General features: G+C 40.4%; 1 protein-coding gene across 2 annotated transcripts; it reads left to right on the top strand.

Annotated features, from left to right (window-relative positions):
- Positions 1-1,809: 1,809 nt before the first annotated feature.
- On the top strand, positions 1,810-17,339 carry gpr176 (G protein-coupled receptor 176). Of its 2 annotated transcripts, XR_014624461.1 has the most exons (4): positions 1,810-2,594; positions 12,198-12,450; positions 15,136-16,424; positions 16,514-17,339. XR_014624461.1 is itself a non-coding variant. In XM_084377467.1 (3 exons), exons 1-3 carry the CDS (start codon positions 2,363-2,365, stop codon positions 16,370-16,372), a joined length of 1,722 nt encoding a protein of 573 aa, XP_084233593.1. In that variant the 5' UTR covers positions 1,810-2,362; the 3' UTR covers positions 16,373-17,339. The 2 variants fall into 2 exon arrangements, 1 of the variants encoding a protein (XP_084233593.1); XM_084377467.1 differs by having other exon boundaries at positions 15,136-17,339.
- Positions 17,340-24,873: the final 7,534 nt, after the last annotated feature.

Raw genomic sequence — 24,873 nt, forward strand, 5'->3', positions numbered from 1 at the left:
CACTGTTATTAATTAAACATTGAATATAAAATACTGTGAGACATGTCTTCTCCTATTTTGGTATTTTCAGCAAACCAAAGAGGAATGTCACAAGCTCCTGTGAGAGAACAGACTGAGCAAGACAACAGCAGGGTTGTTGTTGAGGGTGAACCTCATGTACACTGATGTTAGGTTACATTTGTATGTCTGAAAACCACCTTTAAAGAGTTGACAACACAGATTCATAGTGCTCCTTGTTATAAAATTGAGACCCGTGCAAACTGTCTGACAGAATGTTTTTTGGACAGTTTAGTGGACGTTTGTCTGTTTGGGGACCACTATAGGAAGTTTACCCTTCTCTATTACTGATCAGTGTAAAATTTGCAGCACAGATGCTGGTTTGATCGCTGATGATTAAAGACAGGGATGTGTGGTTGAGTTTGTTAATCGGTGTCACGCAAGTTGTCTCCGGCTAAATACCAACAAAACTAAGGAAATGATCTTTAAATTCAGAGTGAGAAGACGGAGATAACAACAAGTATCTATCAAGTTGTAAATGAATATGAATATCTAGATACAGAAACTGATGAAAAGCTGTTACGGGATATAAACATAGGTGTCGTCTACTACGTCGTATACTGGTGTTATTTTAGACACTTAATATCCTGCCTCCAATCATCAAGTGGTTGATAATCACATTTGAGGAATTGTTGCAAAAAATGTTAATATCCGCCGCTTTATAAAAGGTTTTGGGGAAGAAATTTTAATCAGAAGAGAAAGATTTTCATTGACTGAGTTTTTCATGACTGAATAAACAAACTGACCTTAAAGGACAACACAATTTCACACTGTTTTACTTTGATTATATGTGGTGGACTCCGCCACCTTTCTAGCTTCAAACTGTGTTTTCCTCTGAGAACAACTTGTTTATTCAGTTATTCAGTTATTTTGCATATTTAGCATTCAAAATCATTGCTAATTCACACAAACATATGGACAAAGTACAGTGAAGGCTGTGGGGAATGTTATTAGTTGTGCAGGTATTTGGTCATAAACCAAAGTATTTGACCAGGTGATGGCTCTAGATTAAAGTCAGGGGATCAACAAAGCTTTTACAATTTATCATGAACTGCACTGTGACTTTTATTCTTTAGCCTTGTCTCTTTTAAATCTATTTTGTTTGAGCTTATTTTCTTAACTTGTTTTCTTGATTTCTTGTTTTTAATTGATTTTTAATGCATTTTTTAATGTCTTATAATGTAATTTTATTCCCCTGTAAAGCACTTTGAGTTGCCTTGTGTCTGAATTGTGCTACACAAACAAACTTGCCTCACCTTGCCTGAGGGGAAAATAAAGGCGTGTGCCAAATTTCAATTTAAAGGACAACACAATATCACACTGTTTTACTTAATTTATATGTGGCGGAGCCTGCCACCTTTCTAGTTGTGGGGACCTTATTTTTATGTACTTTTTATGTTATGGAGAAAAACAGATATTTCTGAAGATATAGTATCACCTCATTAATATCCTAAATATTCTCTTCAAAACTGCATACTGCCCCTTTAATTTCTGAATGTTTGTATCCCTGATATCGGTGTCTGCCTCAAATATCTGATATCGGTCGGGCTGTAGTTGCAACATGAAATGATAAAGTTTCAACATATGAGTGGTTTGCAGGGATCACCACTGCCAACACTTCTTCTGACCAGTGGGTTTGGTCATTTGCCCACACCCTCCTCCCTCCCCCTGCTTGTCATTCATAAGATTCAGTGGAGTTTCTTGAGGAGAGGAGGGGCTCTGCTCTCCTCTCTCCTCTCTCCTCTCCAGTCTTGCACCTCACGCTGTGAAATATCCAGTCAGTCTACCAATAAACAGCCTCTGACAGTGCGATTGGCAGCGGCAGCAGCCGGAGTAACAGCCTGACAGACACTGTTTTTTTTCCTGAGGTGATGGTAGTGAGCTCTCCGTGCTGGAGGCTTCGTTTCCCGGAATGGACACTTCGCAGCCCGCTGTGGTTTGAGGTGCGCTGGGAGTAGATCCAGCCGACCTCTGCGCACGGATTCCTGCCATGAGGGAGATGATGGAGCATGCATCCTCGGTGCTCTGATGTATGATTATTATTACACCATGTTTTTCCTCAATTAACACTGAGAAAAGAGATCTCCTCGTTGCAGGCAGGCAGGCAGCTGCGCGCGTTTCCTACCTGTGTCCATCTTGCATCTACACTGACATGCACGGTGTTGGAGATTGTCCCCGCTGTGATAACACTTCACCATCGTCCCCTCTGGTAGCACAGCGGTGATCAGAGATGCCTCTTCAGTGCTGGCTGCTGACATCCCGCCAGCCCTCTTAAGAACCGTCGGGATCGCGGGCTGAGCCGACAATGGATAGCGGGAGCCGGGCTGCGACAGTCGGGGACGGTGCCGCCAATTTCACAGCAGCAGCCCACCTCAGCCTGGAGCTCCTGAACGCGTCGAGCCCGCCGACCCGGTGGGACAGCAGCCCACCTGCCGAGGGGAGCGGGCTGGACGAGCAGCAGCGCCTCATCCGAGAGCAAGCCTACCGGGACTTCACCACCACCATTCAGATCTTCATCCTCTTAAGTTCGCTGCTGGGTAAGTCGCCTCATAGAAATGAACATATTGACAGAAAGGCCCCGTAAATAACCGAGAATGGTGCAGATGAGGAGGAAAAAATGTATTTTTTAATGGATCTGCTCGATTAAAACATTTTTTCCATGACCCTCAACAGTTTGATTCCTAGGTCTGGGTCAGGGGAACCTATGAGGACTCCCTTTATGCCAGAATGATTAAAATATCAGAGGAAATTTGCAAAAACAAACAAGTCTTTTAAAGGGGCACTGTGTACAAATATGTATCTTTTCCGTAAGGGAATAAACAAGCTGTTCTCAGAGGAAAATAAGGTTTGAAGCTAGAAAGGTGGCAGGGTCCGCCAAATATAAACAAAGTAAAGCAGTATGGAACTGTGTTGTCCTTTAAGGTCAGTTTGTTCTTTCAGTTTATTCAGTCATGAAAACAAAGAGAGTTTGTTTATTTAGTTTGTTTAGACATAAAAAAATGTCTTCCCCAAAACTACATAATGCACCTTTAAAAGTAGCTTAATCATTAATACTGAAAAGACTTAGGGTGAAAAGAAGGCAGCAGTATGATGACGTCTGTACCCCAAAAACACTGAATTGTATAAAATTTTGTTCATCTTTCTCAAATTTACAGCCCAATGCATGTAGGTCTTACATCTAAAACACACGCTGTACATAAATGACTCCAAAAACATGGCAAAAGAAATCCATTTGAAAGAATAAAAAGATGTGAAAACATATCTTTATTTGCAGGTATACCAATTCAAACCACTGGTGAGTGGTCTTTATGCCATATCCTACCCGTATGTTTCACTATGTAATGTTTTAGTTAGAGCCTGACTGATATATTTGTTGGCTGATAATATCAGCAGATATTGGCACTACATGATTATCGTGGCCAGACTAATTTGCAATAGCAATATTATTGGGATATCTATGGAAATTCCAAAAGAAAAATGCTATAGTAAACAAATCTCTCTTTAGCTTTGTTTACTGTGTTTTGTCTCTTTTATGGCAAATTAATTATCCTCAAAATTCGAGTGTAGGCAGGTGAAGAGAGTCTGTAACCATAACTGTAAAAGAAAAGTACTATCAATTACTCGATTACAAGTGAAAAGGCGTCCAGATGAACAAAATATTTTCTGTGAAAGAAACAAGGCTGAACATCTTTACCATACGTGATTATCTCAAAAACTGCGACACCGCTAATCAATATGATGCCCGATGTTTGCTGATATGAAAACCCTTTTTTCTTTTTTTTTAAGCTTATAATGCATAAAAAGATGCTTGGGGTAATACGTTTACTGGTCCAGTGCACTGATGTCATTTTAGGCAATAAAGTTTATTGTCTAATGTAAAATGTCTTTCTCAGAAGTGTTTGATAACCACTTTTCTTGTGGTAATCGCGAAAAATGTGTGTATGTGGGTCGAGATATCAAATCAGAATTCTACTTCATAACACTGGTATCGGCATTAGCCCCAAAAATTAAGTATTCATGAGGCTCTAGTTACAATACTACTGTTACCCTCCAATTGTTGAATTGCAAACACATTTTTACATGGTGTGCTCATTTCTTCCAGGCAGGCTCACAACAGGTGGTAATATTACCACTCCATTAGTTGGGGCTGTACCCGGTCACATCCTCCAACTCCACTTCCTTCTGTGATTTTGAAATTATATGGAAGTCAAGACACGTAAACTCACCTGTTAGCAGCCCAGCCCCTGTAGTACTTCAGCTGTCCACAGCGATACAGATACCCATTATTGGTAATCGAGGAGACTGATAACCACTATTCAGAACTGAATATAACTGATATATATATATCTATATATATATATATATATATCATATATAAATATATATATATTTGCATTTAAAAGGAAAATCTTGATGTCAAACTTAATAATAGCCAATGATAGAATGTAACTTACTACTAGCTTACCCAAGTACTGTATTTAAAGGTGCAATATATAACGGCCATCTGTCAAATCGAAACTCAAAACAAATAGGGGGCAGAGAAAACTAACTGGTGCCAACTGTAGCTGCTGTTAGCTAGTTAGCATAGTTAGCCATGCAGCTAGCAGTAGGGACTGGGCATTAGGAATGTTGGTGCTACCCCAGGAGCTTTGGCTGGGACGAGTCAGGGCTAGCTGCTTAACTTGCAATATTAAATACAATGCAACATAATATATAGATGTCACAACGTCAAAACTGTTATTGCTTCACATTCTGTTGATAATTTCAGAAATTTTTTATATGAATTTCAACTAAAATTCTTACATATTGCACCTTTCCATAAAATGTTATGGTTTCCTTTTTACCTACTTTGTATTTCCACTCCTACATTTATTCGATAACTTATTGATAATTATTCGGTGTTGTGGGCGGGACACTGAGTGAGACTATACATTGAGTGGTGATTATAGACAGAATGTTGCATCAGAGCCAAAGTAGCACATTTGATTAATTAATTTTATAGACAATTGGCCACAAAAACACAGATACAGATTGCTGAATATCAGTTCTGATAGCTGGCTAGGCCAACGGAGACTCGTCAACTTGTTGCCTGTGTGTAGCTGAGAGTTGTCTGTGTGTGAGTGTTTTTTTGCATTCATGTGTTAGTTTGAAGCTAACTTGATTATTGGATATCAAACAGAGTTACATTAATGTTCATTAATCAAACACAAGAAAAATTCCATACAAAAGACAAACATGGATTTAACCAAAATGCATGTATTTGGCACTGCCTTTCATTGCAATGGGTTTTTTAGGTAAGGATCTGAAGGAAACTTCGGCACCTTGACAGGTATTTAGCTACATATATCACCGTGAAATTGGCAAATATTAATAGTAATAATTTTACCATACACATTTTGAGCTTCTTTTAAGCCTGATCTGTTCTGGCTCTGTGACAGATATTCCTCCTTGTACAAGTAGAAGGACAGGCTGCTGCTGCTGCGAGGAAGGAGCCTGGTGAATTGATGTACCGCACCAGCACATCAGTCACACACAGTCCTGCCTTTGACAAACCCTATTGGCAGCCAGAAACACAATCCTCCTGCTAATATGAATGTGGGATTTGTCACAAATGTGGCTGTAACATCTGACATCCGTCTCCTTGCTGCTCAGAACGCACTCAGCCGTGATTACCAGAGATGTTTGGAAAAGTGTGGACTCGGTTAGAGGCTGAGCAAATAGTTTAGCATGATGAAATGCGGTGAAACTGACACCGAAATCAGCAAAACCTGGCCCAATGATTCGCACTCGATACTACCTCCTGCTGTGTAGTGCAGTGTGGCAGGGCCAGGAAACATGACATGAATAGCTGCTAAATATTCTCCTTTGGCAGCATGGCTCAAAATGCCTCCTCTTTCTCAGTATTTTGTGTTTATTGCTTGGAAAACATGTTCATACATCTGTTTTACCTTTTAAAATACCTCATTATATGAAGCCAGAAATCTAAAATGAGGAAGAAGTCCAGAACATTATGCCATTAAAAAGAGTTCCCACTGTACATGAACTCAGTGGGATGTAAATAAAAATGAAGCATGATTCATGATTAACGTTTTAGCAAAGGATTCAACAAAACTAAACTTTTCTCAAGATAATAAAATTATTTACCTGTGATCTCTGAGATAACAGCATTAAAAAAATAACTACAAACATTGGCGTTCTCGGTTTCCGTAGCATTTAGTGTTTTCTTGTACATGTTACAGCGACTGTGTGTTGAATTTCAAAATGTCTGACTTTGGCACCATTTAGCGTCAACAAAGACACTGCAGACAACAAAACAGACTGATATCATCTGCAAATATATGCAAAATTTAAACTGAAAAATAGGAAAGGGAAGAAGTGTTGCTCTTTGTGAATGAAATAAGAGTAAACTGACAAGGGTGAAGTTTACATTTCCGTCGACACAGACTGTGAGAATCATGGCTGAAGTCATTACAGATGATATGCATCAAATATCTGACTCAATTTTAGGAACAGTCACCATTCGATCGCATATTGCAAGGTCGATTGGAGACTGCAGTCATTTCGCTCCAACTATCGACAAAGGAAAATAAAAATCAAGGCGATTTCATCTGCAGGCAACTCTCAAGCTGACTGTGAATACATGAATAACCCAGAGAATAAAACAATGAATAATAAAAGTGATGATGGTCCAGAGAGCATCATAAAATTTCTGTTCTTTGTTCTCAAGCCACTTTTTTTACAACATCAAAAAAGATTTTAGTTCAATGATAAAAGCCGCAATATCTTTTTTGATATTCAGACTGCACTTACCATCAGGGAAGCACAAAACATGCAGCTTCCATCATGTCGGCACTTTTGTTGTACTGATGCAGGTGTGATTTAATCTCTTTCCATCTGTAAGTCTGTAAGAGTGCCTGAAAAATGCCAGCAGTCTTCTTGTGGAAATCTCCATTGGCAAAAAGTATTTGAAGTGTCCAGTCTTTTCATTTTAATATCTCTCCAGATCCAGTAATGTATGATACGTGAACACAAAGTCGATACATGATGCATGGGCGTGGAAAAGAGTTTTAGAAATAAATGCTTCATATATGTTCTTATAGCTTCCTTTCCGTGTCAGTGCCAAACAGAGATGTGTCACAGTGTAAAGAAAATGCAATGGTAGCACTGATGAGGATGGATGGTGTGTTGTTGCTATGTGCTTTTTGTATTGGTGTTAACTTCATATTATAACCCAAAAAGCAGCTTTTAGGTTGGAAAAATCATCTTATTCCACACAGTCTGAAATGTATTTGCTTGATACAGAGCATCAGTGAGTGAAATATTTAAAATACAAAGACCTTATATACATTACGTCTCCCCAAATCTCTGCTCGAGTTTATAATCAAGCTTTGTAAAGTGTAATTTGATTAAGAACAAACCAATTTTTTTTTTTTACCAATCCACGTGTTAAACGAGGTTTACCCTTGAACAACCAAAAAAAAACCAATGAAACAAAATGTATAGAATATATTCTGTACTTATTCACTTTCTTTCTGAGAGCTAAATAAGAAGGTTGATACCAAATCTGAGCCAGAATGTGATTAGCTTAGCTTAGCATAACGACCCCGTTGTATCTCGTTTGTTTACTCCGGAACAGAATTGTAGTAAAAGACTTTCTGGGGTCTTGTTGTCACCATGAAGTTGCCAGATGTGACAACGTTGTGCTCATACAGAGGCCTACAGCGTACAAGGTTCAAACCCATTTCCAATTTTTATTTCTTGAGAGAGTTACATGGGGTAGTGGTTAAAATATGCCACTATTGGGTAAAACCTTTGGCTGTCACAGATGCTGTTTATATATAAACTAATCGGGCATTTCCAATATGCCGCCTTCAGCTGAGGTTATTTCTCTTGTGTTACTGGTATTATCACGACACCAACAAGCATTTGACACTTACCCCTATGTGTGAATGAGCAAAACAGGGGTAGGGCCTAAGTGTTAGGGGTTAGGATTGTGCCCACTGACCTTATCTGACAAACTGTGCTATAGCTTAAAAGCTGCACAGACATGATGGATGGATAAACTGTTAGTTTGCCAAGAAACTGTTCAACACTCAACTCCACCTTAAACCACAAATGGTCAATTTTACCTTTTCTGATTGTGTATCGATAAATCAAACAAGATGAAACGGGCTTCAGCAGAACTTTGGAAAGAGCCAGGCTAGTTGTTTCCCCTTCTCTTTACGCCTAGGTAGGCTAAGCTACCGTGAAAGTCATATTTCTCCTCTCGTCTCACTCTTAACAAGAAAGCAAGTAAGCTTATCTCCCGAAAATGTCGAACCATTCTTTTAAATTTGGAGCATTTCAAGTAATTAGCAGAGACGGTGCTCAATTCTTACAGCTAAATCACAGATCAGAGTTTAACTGTAAATGTGATTAATCTGCCACAGTGTGCACGGCGCCTGCTAAAGTTATTGCAATCACGTCTGTGACTAATTACAGCATGAGGACTACGTGAATATCAGGCTCTCTATTCATCAGCTGGTTACCATTCATTAGGTCTCCCATTGAAACTCAAGTAATTATGACACCACAGGGATGCAAGTAAGAAGGTGTTAAGTGTGCTAATGATGTTTCACACTTTGAATTTTAACAGCAAACGACACTTTGTTTAGACTGCTGGATGAGTCCCATCCACTGATAACAGCCTCTCATTAACACCAATCCAGAGATGGTGCAACTTACTTTCACGCACGTGAGGCAGATAAACAAAGCATTGCTGATGTAATGGTTTTTTCATGTTGCTACCTGTAGTCGGACTGCCATTTGTTAAGTGGGAAAAAGCAATCATGTTTAGTGTTTGCTCTTTCTCCCCATTGGCTGCTGTGAGTGTGGTTGCCAAGGTGTTCCTCAAGTGCTAGGTGAGTATTTCAGGCACAAAAGGACTGAGTGATTTTAGAGACAACACGAGCTCTGACTAAAAGCATTGCAATATTGTGGCATGACAAGGACATGTCTTATTACTGAGGTATGGCTATGTGGAGCACTTTGTAGCCCTGATCTCAAAAACTGCTCAAAAACATTCTTTTTAGTGGATGTTCTTAAAAACCACCTACACTCTTAATATGATTATCTAGACTTGTCACTTTTATGAAAATAGCTGAATGTATACCATAATGCTTAGGTAGAATATAATATAATGTATTTGGTTCTTTGATCCTGTTTGTTTGTTTAAGTGGGAAATTCTTTAAAATGTTAAATATTATGATGAAACTGTGATCCCACACATATCACTTGTATTGCAGCCACATGGAGGGTGTGACATCGCACCATTGCAGCTGTAGTAAAGTGAGACTCTCACCGAGCTCCCGTCAACAGCCCTTCTTGTACTATTATTACCTCCAGTGATTTCAAAACACTTTTCTTTTTATCAGGAATAATTATATATAATAATGAATTTGCCATGACTGATATTGTATTTTTTATAATTCAAACAAATGTTTCCTTGTATATAACACAAACAATGACCAATTACACTTCTACACATCTCCATCCACCTGCTACCTTTTCCTCAACATCGTATTCTTCTATTCCTTTTCTTTTCTCTTTTTTAATTTTTTGAAATATCTCAACAGCTATTGGTTGGATTTATATGAAATACAATTCAACCAACACTCAAGGTGCCAAGAGTATGAATCCTGGTGATTTTGGAGATTCTCTGACTTTTTCGCTGGAATTTCTATTTTTCATAAATATTTTAAAACCTGCCTAAGTAGTTTAGACACCTCTGCCCATTCAAACTGCAATTGTCATCTGAAACATTTTTCAGCTAACTATTTTGATAGTCTAACAGGACCTAATTAAGTAGTTTTGGCGCCTAAACCTAACCAAACCATACCATTGCCATTCACAGACATTTTCAAAACACTGGCATCGACCGTAATCTGGGGTTTTGCAGAATCGTCCAATATGGATGTTCTTGTTTGGCTAAAGGGCTAAATGGCTGATGTTCACATTTTCCTGAGATGAGCTTAAGGCTTTTGGCAAAGATGGAAGTGGCGTGACATTGTGATAACACCAGAAAACCTGTTGGAAGAATGTCAGGGTGTGTGCAACACATTTGAAACAGAAGACTATACAGTTTGCATCCTGCGTCTGATTAACAGTCAACATTGGTATATCTTTTAACGATGACCCCGTTCTTTTCATAGAAAGTACTCTCCCTCTGCAAGTATGATTTACAATGGTTTTGGAAAGGGCACTGGCAAATTATGTTGTGCTAACAGTAGGGGTGTCAGATCAGAGCACACTAATGGGTTTTTAGTAACAAGGGACCTTTTATGTCCTCCCTTTACTTCTCATTATTTCTATTCTTCTCCCTCTGTACATATGAGATCTCACCTCATCATTACCAAAATCATTAGAACGCAACAAACAGAAGCTACAATAATAGATCTACATGTAGGAATGTGAATATATCGTTGCACAAAACGTCCTGTCTTATGTAATGCTGCGTTCTAAACAAAGGCTATTCGTGCTAGTGTCATTATCCCATGTGAGTCGGCTTCACAGTGTGCAGAGGCTCGATCATTGATTACCGCTACATTAGGGTTTCCCCGAAATACTACTCCTGTGTGCTGCCCTGTAACACAGTGTGTTACTGAAATCCTGAACAGCTAACTGGCAGTAAAGCACAGCCTGTTACCTTCAAAACAGCTTCTTACAGCTCCGTCTGAAATCCATTCTAACCTAATCCTCGATAAATTATTTTTACATCTGGTACAGTGCATTGATTTTAAGTGTTTTTTGGCATGTTTTCTAGCATTTACAGACATCGGGGATAAAATAACCTGAGGAAAAAATAAAACAGTTTTCGTCACCAGAGAACATCTTGCTCTGTTTCTGACAGTGAGAGCACAGCTAAGCACAGCGGCTGTGGGTAATTACATTTGGAGAGGCTGCTATCACATGTGTCCCTGTGTGACCTGACATCAGTCGGTGCACCACAGGGAGTGTAAAGTTCACCTTTTTAAGTCTAATTAACAACCATTACCGTCTCATCACTCCAAATTATGGAGGGATCTTAACATGAAAATGCCAGTTTCACCGCTTGCACCTGATTGTGTGCTGTCTCACTCAGCAATGGTTTAATTGACTTTTGTCACCTTGCAGAGAGCTCTTTAGGATTTCTACCAGCAATACTATAGCTATAGGTTAGAGTAAAAAATGTAAAACATTCTGTATTAAGGTGGATTTGCTGAAGCAGGTTGAAAGGCTTTTCCATGAATAGATACCTGAAAGGGTGTCCTGCCATCAGGGGCACGTGCTGCCTCACCAAAAAAATATACCTATTCTAAAGGAGCAATTTTTTATGTTGCAACTTTATGTTTCTTTGCGTTCAATTATCTATTTTATGTTGCCACAACGCTGTGGTTATGATCTGGTTAGGTTTAGATGCAAAAAACACTTGGTTTAGGGTAAGGAGAAGCTCATGTTTTGGCATAAAATACCTGTTTTGGTCTCAAGAAATACAGGATCTTATCTGAACATGAGTCTAAGGTATTTCCTGCAGCAAGAAGATGCTGATCAACACAAGGTCGTCTTGCAGGGAGCAGAGAAAAATTAGTGTTTGAACCTGCAACCTGCAATTAAAATGTTAAGCAAGACTGAGCAGGCATTGTTTTGGTTGTCTTGCCTTGATATGTGGCACAAAACATTTAATGAATTGACAATTTTGGCCTGTGAGGGCTATAAAATGAAGAGCTTGGAGCCAGTGCATTAACATGAAATGGTTAAAGCCTAACTTCTCACTCTTTGGTCTGTGAAATCTGTTAATTCCTTAATTTGCTCAATAACAGTCTCTTTGCTTGATGGAAGTCAGGAAGACATGTCAGATAAATCATCCATCCATCTGTGCTGACTCACATAGATTAGACAGATCATCACCCTTGTTTCATACCAATGCACAATTAAGCGTCTCTAGGCGACCCAACTATTTTCTGTCTGGACTGTGGGAGGAAAATTGAGGAAACAAGCATGAGAAGAGGATACAGAGAGATCTGGGGACTTAACCTTTGTAAATATTCTAGTTGTTAAGGGATGCATTCACACCAGTGTTTGGAGTGGTTAATCTTATTTCGAAACTTTCCTCTACCCCACAGGAAATGCCACGGTGTTGTGGTGCACCTGCTGCACGAATGTCTTTAAATCCGTGACCAACCGCTTCATCAAGAACCTGGCATGCTCGGGGATCTGCGCCAGCCTGGTCTGCGTTCCCTTCGACGTTGCACTCGGAGCAAGCCCTCGCTGCTGCTGGTGGCTACACACTCTGCTGCTCTGCAAGGCCATCAAGTTCCTCCACAAACTCTTCTGCTCCGTCACCGTGCTCAGTTTCAGCGCCATCGCACTCGACAGGTCAGTGTATGATGTGAAATCCTTACCAATTTAGGCACACTGTTAAAGAACAAAAGACAGTACACTTTTTAGCCAAAGATAATTGAGGTTGAAATTACAAAAAGAGCACTCTGTCCCTGAGGACTTGAGTGACGTTTTGTTTTGTGCTCTTCTCAGCTCTGCAGTAATAACCGCTGACTTTGAAATATGTGTTTGAAAGAGGCCGGTGGGTACCTCCCACTCACTTTACAGGATTTGAAAGTACCTCTTGAAAGAGGTGGACGGTGGAAATCGATTCTCTGATCAGTTCATCAATACACTGCTTAGCTGAGTCAGAAGGAGTAATTCTCTTCCTGAAAATGGAGATGTGGACGTACGAACAAACCACGCTGCAAAAGTGATGCAGCAAACTCTGGAAGATTGTTTTTTGGAGGAGTCTTTTTCAATCTACATCTACACCCTGTGGCGCGGACGAGAAGGGTCGGGGGTCTGCGATCGATAGAGCATGTGTGCACCACGCTGGGCAGCCTCCCTGCAGTGTTAAAAGCTGCAGCTAAAAGCAGCCTGAGATGACTGCTGCTGTCCTTATACGGTCACAGCTGATCTGGCTTTTTAAAAGTAATGCTGAGCATGCCCTTACTTACCTGGAATAAAAGTGGACCTCAACTAAACAGCTTTCATTTTATTTGAAGTTTTCTCAATAAATGTGTGATTTGTTTTGTATTAATACTAATAATTATTATTAGTAATAGTAATTCTACCAGTTCTGTTGGAACCTCTTACGTGAGCTGTAACCAGGGAAGCAGTAAGTCAGTCACAGTTGGGGGTGCTGAGGGGTTTTTTGCAACACAATATCTAATGAATGTATGAAACATTTTGATTTTCACATTTACAAATAAAATAAACTGCTTTTAACTGGTAAAATTAGGCTCGCCCACTTAGAGGTAATCCTGTGGCACTCATCCTTGCATTTCCCAAACACGTACTAGTGATTACACTCAGACTACACGATGTAAGCTCTGATTCATTTACATAAAGGATGAGTCACGTTAGTATGAGTTTCCTCCTGTTTGTCGCTGCACATGTTAAGAGCAAAGCAATCAATCAATTCATAAAATCGCTGTGTATGAAAACCCTGCTGTTTCCTCAAAATGCTTCATACATTAGATATCGTGTTAAAAATAGCGTCGGAAGCTTCACAAATGATGACGGACATTGCTACACTCATTCCTCTAAATTTAAAAACCATGCAGGACGTCAGCATAACCATCCCAAGCACATATAGCAAATCAAAGGTCTCATTTATTTTTGATGATGATTGCGGTCAGATCCTGTATTTGTGCAGCCTCGCCTCAGCCTTGCTTTCACTGCAACAAAGATAATATATTGCCTCCATAGCAACTAATACAGCGAGAATGCTATCAAAGCGATGAATTATTTATTCTCAAGGAGGGTAATTCACGCTGTGGATATAGAGGCAGGCTGAGACTGCAGCAGTTATGGGCTCATACACACACACACACACACACACACACACACACACACACACACACACACACACACACACACACAGAGTTGCATGTGGTGATGAAGAGACAATCCAGGGAAATAAGCAAGTCCTTCAAGTGATTTGTTGTGCTTATTATTAAGGGACAGCAATGGGATGAAAAACAATCTGCATACTACAGATATGAGGAGATCTAGTTATGTGTTTGTGGGTTTGCATGAAAAAACACCCACACAATTTCAACTTCTGCATAAGGTAGTAGAGATAAATGGAGAGAAAATCCGGCCCAGTTCAGTCGTTAAACCAAAACTATTCAAGAAATCATTTTTTAATCGATTGATTATTAGTTAGGTCTTTGTTAGCATCTTCACATTAGCAACTTTTAGCTCAACATGTGTTTTCTAAGACTTTTATTAAACATTTTCATTCAAAATACGTCACAAATTATCACCAAGAATACAGTAAGTGCACAAATGGGTTGGTTTGTACCATCCAGAAAAACCTCTTGAAGCTCTACCTCACTGAGAGGGTCATAGTTTCAGTTTTGCTTAACAAACTTGATTAACTACAAAAAATGGTATCAATGTATTTTCATAGCGAGATACTGAAGCTTTTGTCACAGTTTGGGGTATTTTAGGGGCATTCACTTAAAATATATTTAATCATAAGCTGTATGAGCACGACTGTATTCAGTCAGCCAAAAGGCCTTTTTAATAGTCGACACTTGTCATAGAAAGAAAAGCACAGGTGTTGCTAATAACATAAATTATTCCTTTTTTTATAATCAAGTGTCCCATTAAGCCAATGAAATTGTGAGCATGCATTAATGGATGGAAGTTCACCCAAAATTCAAATTCAGTCATTACCTTCTCACCCTCGCTAATATGAGATCAGGAGATCAAGTTTCCCCGTCCACAAACAATTTCCTGAGCTTCACAGCAAAACAGCAGCATTCTCCTAAACAACTGAAGTAGATGGGGACTGTTTTGAGATGTAAAAAATAGCTGAAAAAGAAAACATAAAATGTTTCCATGCAGTTTTAATCCAAGTCTTTAGAAACCTGGAGATCCCAAATGCAGTTTATGCGTGTACTTCAGACAGAAGAACTCTCCCGCTGTGAAACGTGGACATTTTCTTCTGATAGAGAAGGCCAGAATGTATGTCTTTAAGCTGAAATGATTTGTGTTTTTTGCCTCTAGATACTACTCTGTGCTGTACCCGTTAGAGAGGAAGATCTCTGATGCGAGATCCCGAGATCTGGTCATCTATATCTGGGTCCACGCTGCTGTGGCGAGCCTCCCTGTGTTTGCTGTGACCAATGTGACGGACGTGTACGTCACCTCGTCCTGCTCCGATGACCACGCCCGCTCCCTGGGCCACATGGTGTACGTGTTGATCTACAACGTCACCACACTGATCCTCCCCCTCGCTCTGGTCTTCCTCTTCATGCTGCTGATCCGCAGAGCGCTAAGTGCCAGTCAGAAGAAGAAGGTGATAATCGCGGCGCTGCGGACTCCCCAAAACAGCATCTCCATCCCATACGTGTCCCAGAGAGAGGCTGAGTTACACGCCACCCTGCTGGCTGTGGTGCTGGCTTTCTCAGCCTGCAGCGCCCCCTATGGAGCCTTGGTGGTGTATCGCACCATTCTGGCAGACACTAAAGAGCTCCCCATCTCACTGTATCTGACGGCCCTCTGGCTACCCAAGGTGTCCCTGCTCACCAATCCGCTTTTGTTCCTAACTGTTAACCGCTCAGCTCGTCACAGCTGGCTGGACTTGCTGGCCAGGATTCACAGACGTTACAGCCGCCGTAACGTGGTCAGCACAGGAGGTCTGGCCTCTTTAGGAGCGGAGGGTGTGATCGGGGAGCCGGTTGGACTGGAGACGGCCGGACGCTCTGGGAGCCAGCTTCTGGAGATGTTTAACATCGGCCAGCAGCAGATCTTCAGGCCCTCTGAGGAAGAAGAGGAAGAGGAGGATGTAGAGAATGAGATCCCTTCCCAAGGACCAGGAGGCTGCCCTGGACCTAAAGAGGACCAGAAGGGTGGGTCGAGACTGGGGAGCCTCAGAGGGGAGGTGATCACCAAAAAGGACCCTCTACAGGGGACAGGTGGAGGGCTGGTCATCACCAAGGAAGGCCCTCCTTCTGTCATAGCACCTCGGGCCTCTCCGGTCCACACATGTGCTTATGCCTCTTCATCTCAGGTGGCACCTGCTACACCCACAGAAGCTGAGGACTCCACACAGTTTGGTTTTGGACCCTTCGAACTGCCACCTCAGTGGTTACCAGAGACCAGGAACAGCAAGAAGAGGCTGCTGCCTCCGCTGGGTAACACACCAGAGGAGCTGATCCAGACCAAACTGCCCCGGCCGCGGCCTGAACGGAGAATCAGCCGGAACAACAAGGTGAGCACCATCCCCACCGTGGACCCATGAACTGTTCCTGCCGGCCACTGATCTGCAACACTGGACACAGCTCTTTGACAGGGTAGGTCTCTCGGGTTGACCAAGACTTGGCAAGGATATTGACGTGTTGGTTCATTTAAACCTTTTCACTGTCTTTTCGACTTTTCTCAGATGCAGTAGTAGCTCCAGTATCCAGGTTTTCCACTTTACTGCACAAAAGCCAGACGCCTGAGGCACTGCAGCTTTCTTACTGGACAACAATCAATTTGATATCAGATATTTTCAATGCTGTGAGAAAAAGGCCTGCTCAGTCCAACTGCACTACGAGTTGGACGGATCCAATTCCATAATTAAGGACTCATGATTTAGAGAGCAGATCCCTTATTGATGAGCTGGCATCAGTAGTTAAATGAACACACTGTACAAATCCAATTATCCTGAGAGATGCACTGATATGGAACAATATATTTCCATAGCCAATAATCAAGCGAGGATATTAAACCTCCTCACAAAGCATTTTGTAAAATGGTTATGCTGTGATTGCACTCTGTAAATGAACACATCTCAGTGTCGGTCCCCTCTCTTAACCCTTTGTGGGCCTGTTTTTGTAACCATGTTTGACAAGTTGTACTTCAAAAGTTGGGATTAACTCGCCATTTGCTGGCCCTTTTTTCTCAAGTCTTTTCACATTTCTTCTAACGTGGTAGATGTTGTCATTTGTACTTTAAATGTAAGTGAATTTGATAAGAAGAAAATGCAGATGTACAGTGTGCAAATACATGTTTAACTGTGTGTTTAGACTCGTTTTCTGGAATACAGAGTGCTTCAAAACATCACTGGTATGCTTGGATAAAAGTAAGAAAGAAAAGCAATCATCCAGGTCAGGGATCTGCTAGTCCTAGTGGATCAATTCTATTGATTTCTCCCAGGTTTCCTGAAAAACAATCGCTCATTTGAATGACTGTAAAATAAAGAAGAGCAAAAAACACTCAAACAGAAGCTCTGTGAAACTGTTTTCAATTGTAAATTTCTCTGACACTGACACTGTCGGCTCTGTTGTCTTTGTGATACATAATTCAATAGCAGCAGCATCAACCTGCGGCTGTGGCTGAGGTAAACAGAGCCGGGCTGCACTTCAAATATTTGTCAAGCCGTAACTCCCTTCAGGGGCTACCACCAATCCCCTGCTAAGTCCACAACCTGAATCTATGCTGCATCCTACACTTGCTGTTATCAGGTAAAATTGTGCAGTCACGCCTCATTGGAAACAGTATCCACTGCTATGACGTAAAAGCAGGAAAGAGATGAGTAATACAGTATGTTTATTCTTAAAAGTCTGCTTTGGTAATTACAGTGTTGGCACAGTCATTAGAGAATACAGTAGCTGGTATGGTAGATGGGCAGCACTGAATGAATACAGAGCCAAGAATGCTGCTGGACGCAGGAAGATCATGAATTTCTCTGGTGTGAGTGTTTAACAATATTTCAGCCTTGGCTCTGATTTTCCACCTGATTTGATTCAAGGCTTATTCAAACAAAAGTCTTTCACTCCTTGAGCCATTAAGATCTTAACAACGGGGCTATAGTGCAGTCACAGTTAATACAGAGGCAATTCTTGTAAAAACCTTTGTGCATTGATTGATTTTCACAAAAGATGGGTCAAGGAAAAAGACATACATTTAATAGTAGTTGAGAAGTGTAAAGGTTCAAATTTAAAACATTAGTTAGACATTAGCATTAGTTCAGAGTAACACTGTTAAAGGCCCTTAAAGTTGTAATTTGTAAGAAAAAGCCAGAATTCAAAGCTATAGAGAGCAGCATATCTGCTTACTGCTGATGAGTCATCACTTTGCTGTAGCTATCTTTTGCTGTAGCGACAAGCTGCTCAGTTAGTTGTGGAGCTAAGTGACCCTTTTTGCTGATGGGAGTCCGTCACACAACTGTGGTAACGGTAGGAGTCACTGAGCAACAGGGCTCAATCAATGGGCCCCCCCAGGCCAGTGTGAAGACTGTGGATGGAGGTGATTTACAGCTCTGACTAGGGCTGTGACTGCAGAGACGAGAAGACACAGCAGGCAGAGATGGGAGAGGAAACGGCTCGTTGAGATGGAATATTTTGACATATATGTTATATATATGTTACTCAATGAATGGAGGATTAATTTCCTTTTAGGAGACAGGACAGGCCTGGGTTAGCTGGTTAGCATGCAAACTGCAGTAGACGTCTCTGCAACACAATACGCAGGCATATTTTTGCCAAAACTTTTCTCCTAATTTTCTCCACACTGCTGATAATGTAAGCTATTTTAAAAAAAATGTTTTAAACAAAAATTCTGACGGTATATTACAAATTGCCTCTTTAAAGTGCTCGGAAAAATGGAAAATTTGAACATCTACAATCCCATGACCACATGGCCAAACCCTATCAGTTGAGGAAGATCATGAGTTGTGATTAAAGCTCCAGAGGAGCTACTAAATGGACTTTGTGATATTTTTTCAAAGTAATTATTCAAATATGTATTATAAACCAAAGAAAATGGAGAAAATATACAGTGTGTGCTCCATCTGTATGCTCCTTTGTACATGTTTGCCCCTTTCACAGTGATAACATAAGTACATAATAACATTATGTATAGAAGACTGGGTCCTTACGCAACCACTTCTATATGGGAAGTAAAACTCCAGTACAGTAGGTATATTTTTCCCTGCAGTGACTTTTCAGAGAAAGCAGTTGTTTTCAGGGATTATGCTCTTGTGACCGATGGGTTAGTGAACGTCTAGACATGTTAATAAGAGATCAGAGACTTACTGCCTACGCAAAGACTCTAATGTATTCAATCAGCAGCACAACCACTGGGTTTGGACAGCAGGCAGCATGTTGACAATAAAACTCCACATTCAGGTTGTCAGAAAACCTCAACTCAGAAATCCCGGTTGCAGCATTTTAAATTAAAGCAAATTATAGCAGCTCCAGTCCACATTGTACAAGTATATAAAAGTTTAATCTTCTTTTCAGTCTGTGTAAGAAGGAGCACAAGAGGAGGCTTTGAGCAACGAAAGCAGGGGAACAAAGTCTCTGTTTGTTATCAGCTTTGGTTTATTGTAATCTATTCAGGAATTGTCGTCAGTGGTGTTATTCATGTCGTCACTGCTGTCGTCATCCTGTTTTCTCCCCCCAGACTTGTTTTTCATGAATAATCCAGTATGGAAAATAATAGCTTTACCTGGGCAGTCTAAGTTAATGGACACAATCAAGTCAGTGAAGAAAAGCAGTCACCTCACCACACACAATACACTGTTAAAAATCAGCAGGTCTCACAGTAAATTCTCACAGTAACCTACCGCAATCATGCTTTTGCAGTGCATGATGGGTAAGTATTTGGAATATAACAGTAAGCTGCCGTGAATTTGAATTTCAGCGGCATTCTGAAGTGGAAATACTGTAGTGAGGGTACAGCATCATACAGTAATGTTGCAATTAAATATTCTTTTCCTTTGCTGTAAAAATAGTTTTACAGCAAGGTACACGTGCTTACATGCTAAAAGGCTAACAACAGGCTAACAGGCCTACAAGTGTCCCAACAAGTTACTGCACTTGTTAGCCAGTAATTTACTGTAAATTTACAGTAATAATTTTCACAATGAAGGTAAGAGATTGAAATTCAAGGCAAATGCACAAAAAGGCTTTAAAAGGCCCAAATATCTGATTTTTTGGACAAATGCATCTAATGAAAACATTCTCTTCACTATATTTTATTTTGTGCTTATAACATCCAAATATTTCCCTTCTGCCCAGGCTGTTTCAGTCTAACTTGTAGAAATGCATCACACTGGATTTGTTCAAAATTGTGATTTTACGCTAAAGATTTATGCAAATCCCTCCAGTCCACATCTGAACTGGAATGACTTCACTCAGTGTGTTGATGTGTCTCATATGAATTAGAGGGTAAGCTCCTCACTCCTGCCATTTAGGTGACACTGTTCTCATTATGTTTAATCATTTAACAGTAACAATTTACAGATTTTTATACAATAAAATAATCAAGATTATGAGATAACCCACGCAGGTTGCAGGTTGCTGTTAAAAATGAGAAGAGGAGCACTGTAAAACTACAAAGACATAACAGGTAAGCTGGTTTAAAGGGTCTGTTCACCTGTTTTACAATACATTTATATTTGATCTCTTACCTCTAATAGTATCTAGCCATGCCAATTATTTTGACTTCATTTGTTCATGGATGTGAGTGGAGTAGTGCTTGTGGTGCTCAAGGTGCTGAACATCCATAGAACCAACCAGAACTAAGTTATTCATCAGCGCCTTTTAAAATGTAAATTACTTTTAGAAAAAATATTCATATGAACATAAATTTAGGCAACTAAAACCACTTGGTTGAACTGGCAGTGGGCAATGTTTTTGCTATAACTTATTGTTCCAAAATAAATACTGATTGCACAGTGTAATTATAATGTGTAATAAAAAGATAAAAAAAAAAAAACACCATCCACATTTAGATTGGTTCCCTATAAACCTCACTTTCGATTCTCCCGGAAAAATGGAGGACGAATTACGGCGTCTGCCATTGAGCAGCCACAACAGGAAGAGGCATTGTTTTCCCTGGTTGCTATCTCCTGACGATGGTGGAACAACTGGAACAACTGTGGAAACTTTCCAAAAGAAAAAGAACCCACTGAGGGAGGAGGCAAAGAAGGCGAAGAGGGAGAGTCACATTATTTCTACTAGATCAGTAAGTAACAAAACCTGCCGACTTATGAATACAACTTGGTGTTTTACTGCCTTTTCCTAGCACTGAGATCAGGATTTTCAAGTCAAATTTGGATTCTTACGGTTGTTTTTTCTTTTGCACAGTAGTCAGGCTGCTTGTCATCTTGCAGACGTGTCTGTGTGACATTTGCACCAACAGTATTACCACAGGAAAACAATTGGAGGGGGGAATTTGAAGAGTTGTCTGTCAGAGAAAGATGGCAGTCATGGTTAAAAGAAACCAACGTAAACTATTGGTAGGGGACGGGACATGAACAACAGAATCTTGTGTCTGATTGTTATATGCTACTCAAACCTCTCCTGCTCTTGTCATCACAAAAAGACCACCAGAGGATGCTTACCACAGAATATGTTAGCATAGCTTGAAATAGGCAGTGGGATTTGGGACATGGGGATTTTATTTTGGTAGTAAGTTTGGTAGAAAAGTGTTCACAGCAAGAACTAAGATCCAACCCTTTAACTACCACTCAGCTTCTGAGCTTGGCTGAAAGACGTCAATTACAATGTAATTGTGAGACTGAGGCCCAGTTTGAGGAACATTTGAATGATAATTGCCTTCCTGATTGAACCCACGCTAAAAACGACATTTTAATTGCACAGAACCGATGTTCAGTTGTTTTACAGACAAAACTATATTTGCGTGTCCCGCAGCTTTAGGGCTTCTCACGCAGCCTCGTTCATATTCATTAAAACAAATTGAAATGCTGCGCCCAGCCGCAGAAGGCTGTCGGCTAACAGTGAATCATAGAAAACAACAGTGCAGCGTTACATGTGATCGGCTCATTCAAATGCACAACAATTATGATAATTGAATTTGCTCCCTTTTATTATGCAGTAGTTAAAGCTTATCTTAATTAGAGAAAATCAGTCACCAAACGGCTGACAGAGCTATTATCGGCACCATGGATTCGTTCATTAACAACAAGTCCACTTATTGGACTCACAAAAAGATGGAGCATTAAAGAGTTTTTAACAACTTGATTTTTTATGATGGCCATTACTCGTAATAACTGCAAGCAAAGACCGAATTAATTAGCATGGTTGCTTGGCAACGGGTAACCCAGATGCTTTAGAGCAGGTTATAGAGTGTCCGCAGTCCTCTCTCTCATTCCTGACTTCAAACACAAAGCTGAGGCCATTACGAGTGAGAGGCTAAGGACATGATATAGAAAGACGGTGTTAATGTGGAATGACTCACTGAACGCCGGCTGTGGCAGATGGTCGCAAAGGCCTTTCAGTTCATTTCAAGCGGACCCCAGAGGAAGGGAGACTTAAAAAGATGTCGATTTGTTCCACCCACTCTCTCCTTTGACACGGATGAGCTCCTCTGGAAATCACCATGACCTTTTGTCTTTTTGCTTATGCCTCAATTCAGACTTTTATCCAGCAATCTAACTCACGAATGTACACGTCTTGTTCTTCTACCTCGGCTTGTTGAATGAAAGACCAAACAAACGGAACAAACCTACAGAGGAAAAGTGCACGGCTAACATTCATTTGCAGGCTCGTCATGTACGACGCTGAAGTTAGCTTCTGATTTGGAAGTTAAGAGGAAAGTTCAGAGAAGCTTAAGTTACAATGCTGAGTGACCGAATCAAATTACAATTTTATACCTAGACTTGTCAAATGTGGACTAAAAATTAAGATAAAGATTCTTTAAAACACAGTTACAGATTTGTGACTTATACAATTTGTAAAAATGCAAAAAAAAGGGAGATTTTGCTATTTTTTCCGTATCGAGACCATATTGAATCAGTTCTTTTTCAAATACCACTATACCTAGACTTGTCAAATCTAAAAACACAGTTTCAGCTTTATGAAACCTTAAATACGTTTATGACAATCCAATAGTCCAGTAATGTGGTCTAGATCTGGTCTAGATCTGAAGAAAGCAGTGAAACCTCCCTTTTTTGTATTTACATGAATTGAATGAGGTTTTCACAGTTTGAAAGTGAGTATCTGGTACCAAATTAAACTGAGTTTCCCACTTTCTCTTCAACTGCTGAACAGGAAGCAGCAAACCGAAAGCTAACTTCAGCATCGTTGGTCATCTGCTAATTAGCTTGTCAGCTATAGCGCTTCAGCATTTATTCTTACTTTAAAAATCACCTACAGTTGTCATGATGATATTTTTAGATGCTAGTTCAGTCCTTACTCTTCAATAACCTATTAATTTAAAGGGAGTTTATACAGCTTGGCTAGCTGCTAAGGCTTTATGCTAAGCTAGGCGAATCACCTCCTGATTCTAGTGTCTAGTGGACATGACAGGGAAAGTAATCTGCCCATCTAAATCTAGGGGAATAAAGGCAAAGTAAGTGTATTTCCCACACTGCCAATGCTTTCTACAGATGTGCAAGGAAGCTGCCAAGCCACTAACCACAGTTCAAGACTGCGTTTCAACATTTGTAAGTGTTAAACCACGGATACTTTGACGGAGACCACACGGTTTTGCCAAAACCTGGTCTTTTTTTTCTAACCCAGTGGTTTTTGTGCTGAAACCTAATCAGATCCTAAGCACAGCATTGTCCAGTGGTGGACTCACAATGTTAAAGGGGCACCAGCTGTAAACAGTCTATCACTTAACAACAAGTTTTTACTAATATGGGGTTAATGTCTTACTTTTCCTGCTTTGTTACAACAGCAGCTCTTCCATAAATTCTGCCATTACACAAAGATAATAACTGGATGGCATTATGCTGTGAGGTCTTTTGAATATTTTGGCCACTCCATTTACATAAAAGAGAGGGGCAGAACATGAGGCGCATTTTCAATTGAATGCACTCCAGTACAACGCTATAATAAACAAGTAGAATTATTACCTTTCTGACAACAAAGACTTAGAGATTATAAACTTTGAAATAGCAGATTTAATGGCAGAGCTGTCGTATTGCATCACATTAACTTGTTCAGGTGTACCTAAAGGTGTCAGACATCTGTCTGATTTCAGAGTCCTTGTTGTTGTGGTGTTAATAAACACATGCGGCTCTATCTGACAGGTGGACGGGAGCTGTTTGTGCCGGAGGGAAGAGACAAACAACTCTTCTTCTCAGCTCGGCTCAGATTGTCTGACAGCCCGGAAAAGAGAATGCAGTGAGTCACAGCAGTTTGCTTCTGCTGACTTTTTATACAGTATTTCTGCTGTTTGAGTGAGTCAAACAATTACTCTGTCCTGAAACTCACCAGCAGCTCTATTATTAAGCCCAAGAGGAAGGAAAGTGTTATGAACGATGACTAAACACAGGAGTTTTGAAATACATAAAACACTAATGGACTAACTTAAAACTGAAATCACCAGGAAAAAAAATAAAGCTGGCTTGCAGGGGAGCAGTTAGTATTACAGATTGAAGAGTTGGTCCTGTGAGCGTGTAGGTGCCAATATGTGTGTGACAGGTGTGATCGCATTAGTGTCGGGTCATCTTGACTCTGGCATGTGTGAAAGCTTGACATTCACAGAGCTGTGTGCCTTCCAAACACTTTTATATTATTTTTTTTAAGAGTTCTGCTTTCAGGGTGTGTATGAAAACACTAATCTTAGAGAACAAGATACACTCTATTGTCTATAATTTATATGTGTGGCCTCAGAGCTCAGCTGTTGCTTGTATCCCTCACCCTCACCTCCTCTCCTCTTTGATCAGACATGTATTTTCATGGAGACCTAAGCCTGTCATGATGATTCCCTCGTGGCTCTCACAGAGCTGATGCTGATCTTGTCGAGCCGTCTAGACTCCTCTCGCCTCCTCACAAGACC

Source organism: Pagrus pagrus, assembly GCF_965226575.1.
Source record: "Pagrus pagrus genome assembly, chromosome: 16".
Taxonomy (NCBI): domain Eukaryota; kingdom Metazoa; phylum Chordata; class Actinopteri; order Spariformes; family Sparidae; genus Pagrus; species Pagrus pagrus.

Coding starts and splice junctions, on each gene's coding strand:
- gpr176 (XM_084377467.1), top strand. CDS start 2,363: ATGGATAGCGGGAGCCGGGCTGCGACAGTCGGGGACGGTGCCGCCAAT. Junction 2,595..12,197: donor CCTCTTAAGTTCGCTGCTGG/GTAAGTCGCCTC, acceptor TCTACCCCACAG/GAAATGCCACGGTGTTGTGG. Junction 12,451..15,135: donor AGCGCCATCGCACTCGACAG/GTCAGTGTATGA, acceptor TTTTGCCTCTAG/ATACTACTCTGTGCTGTACC.